The 1,256-nt window shown below is 37.1% G+C and overlaps 1 protein-coding gene across 1 annotated transcript; it reads right to left on the bottom strand.

The window, feature by feature from the left end:
* Nucleotides 1-25: 25 nt before the first annotated feature.
* Nucleotides 26-919, bottom strand: LOC105316298 (adiponectin-like; the record flags this gene model as incomplete). Its single annotated transcript, XM_011411126.1, has 2 exons — nt 853-919; nt 26-465 (listed from the first exon to the last, which is right to left on the bottom strand). Coding segments are annotated over exons 1-2 (507 nt in total), but the record flags the coding sequence as incomplete, so codon positions are not given.
* Between the last annotated feature and the right edge of the window lie 337 nt (nt 920-1,256).

The raw sequence follows: 1,256 nt of genomic DNA, 5'->3' as shown, positions 1-1,256 counted from the left end.
CACTCTTAGTAGATGTATAACATACTGCACAAGGAACATTGTGATCATGCTTTCCTGGAAATATACCATTAACATTTTGATATTCAGTACCATACATTAGAGCATAATATGTTGAAGGTACATGTGCACTCATATATTGAGGGACCTTTGGTAAACAGACATAGTTAGCTCCTCCTCCTGTATGACTGTAGTGACCACCTCCAGCTATTCCCTCATACAGTAGTTCAACTCCAGTAGGACAGGACTTCCTTCCCCAATGAGTGTACACTACTCCTCCACTTTTAGGACCAGTGTCTCCTCTTGCTCCAGTTTCACCTTTCTCTCCCTTATCTCCTCTCTCTCCTTTCACTCCATCTCTTCCTGGTAGTCCATCACGACCATCTCTACCACGTAATATTTGAAGATACACTGATCTAACCAGAGTACCATTAACCTTCTCTTCAGTAATTAGAGAAGGTGATCCTCCTACAATTATGTTACAGATAATACATTTGTATTTGTATCAGTAGCACACACAGAATAACCACACCAACCAACCTTGGCAAGTTTTCTGTGAAAATTAATTGTATCCAGCTATTCTAAATTTCAAATGAATCTGCCTGAACATGCAATGTTCCATAATGTGCATGTGGCAGGAAGTACAATATAAACCAATTGCCAAGTTATTAAGGTTAATCTTCTATCCTATCTTTTTAGCATAATCTTACTGATGCCAATGAATTAAACAAGGTTTGGTGGGACTCAATGGCATTTGATGTGTATCATTTAGGTCCTACTGCAATGGATCCTCAAATGAACGTAATTTTATTGCAATCAACATAGTTCAAGGCTATAATTATTGATAAGATTTACCTTCATTAGTTGCTGCTGCTGCACTGATGATGGCTAGGGCCAGTAGAAGACCAGATATAGCTTGCATGACTAGATTCTGTTTAACGTGTACTCTTACTACACCCTTTTTATACTACTGGAGAACAGACATCAAAGTCTAATAACCATCTCTTCTGATCTTGCTTCATATTATACTTCATAGTATGCATTGTTATATTTGATTGGTTTAAGCCTTCATGTGGGACCCTTAACAAGAATAGTAGTGAGAAGAAACCTACTGATGTTATTAGCTTACTCACAAATTTTCTTTTTGACATTAACATCAAAAGTCTGCCAGTTGCTATCTTAATTTTTCTCACTATTGTACTATCTTCTGATTCAAAATGTAGCCATTAAAAGAATAGTTAATTCCAGTCTCTGCAGCA

Source organism: Amphimedon queenslandica, unplaced genomic scaffold, assembly GCF_000090795.2.
Source record: "Amphimedon queenslandica unplaced genomic scaffold, v1.1 AMPQUscaffold_2124_Cont25872, whole genome shotgun sequence".
NCBI lineage: Eukaryota > Metazoa > Porifera > Demospongiae > Haplosclerida > Niphatidae > Amphimedon > Amphimedon queenslandica.
The sequence above is the reverse complement of the archived record's forward strand: the minus strand, read 5'-3'. Positions and strand labels throughout refer to the sequence as shown.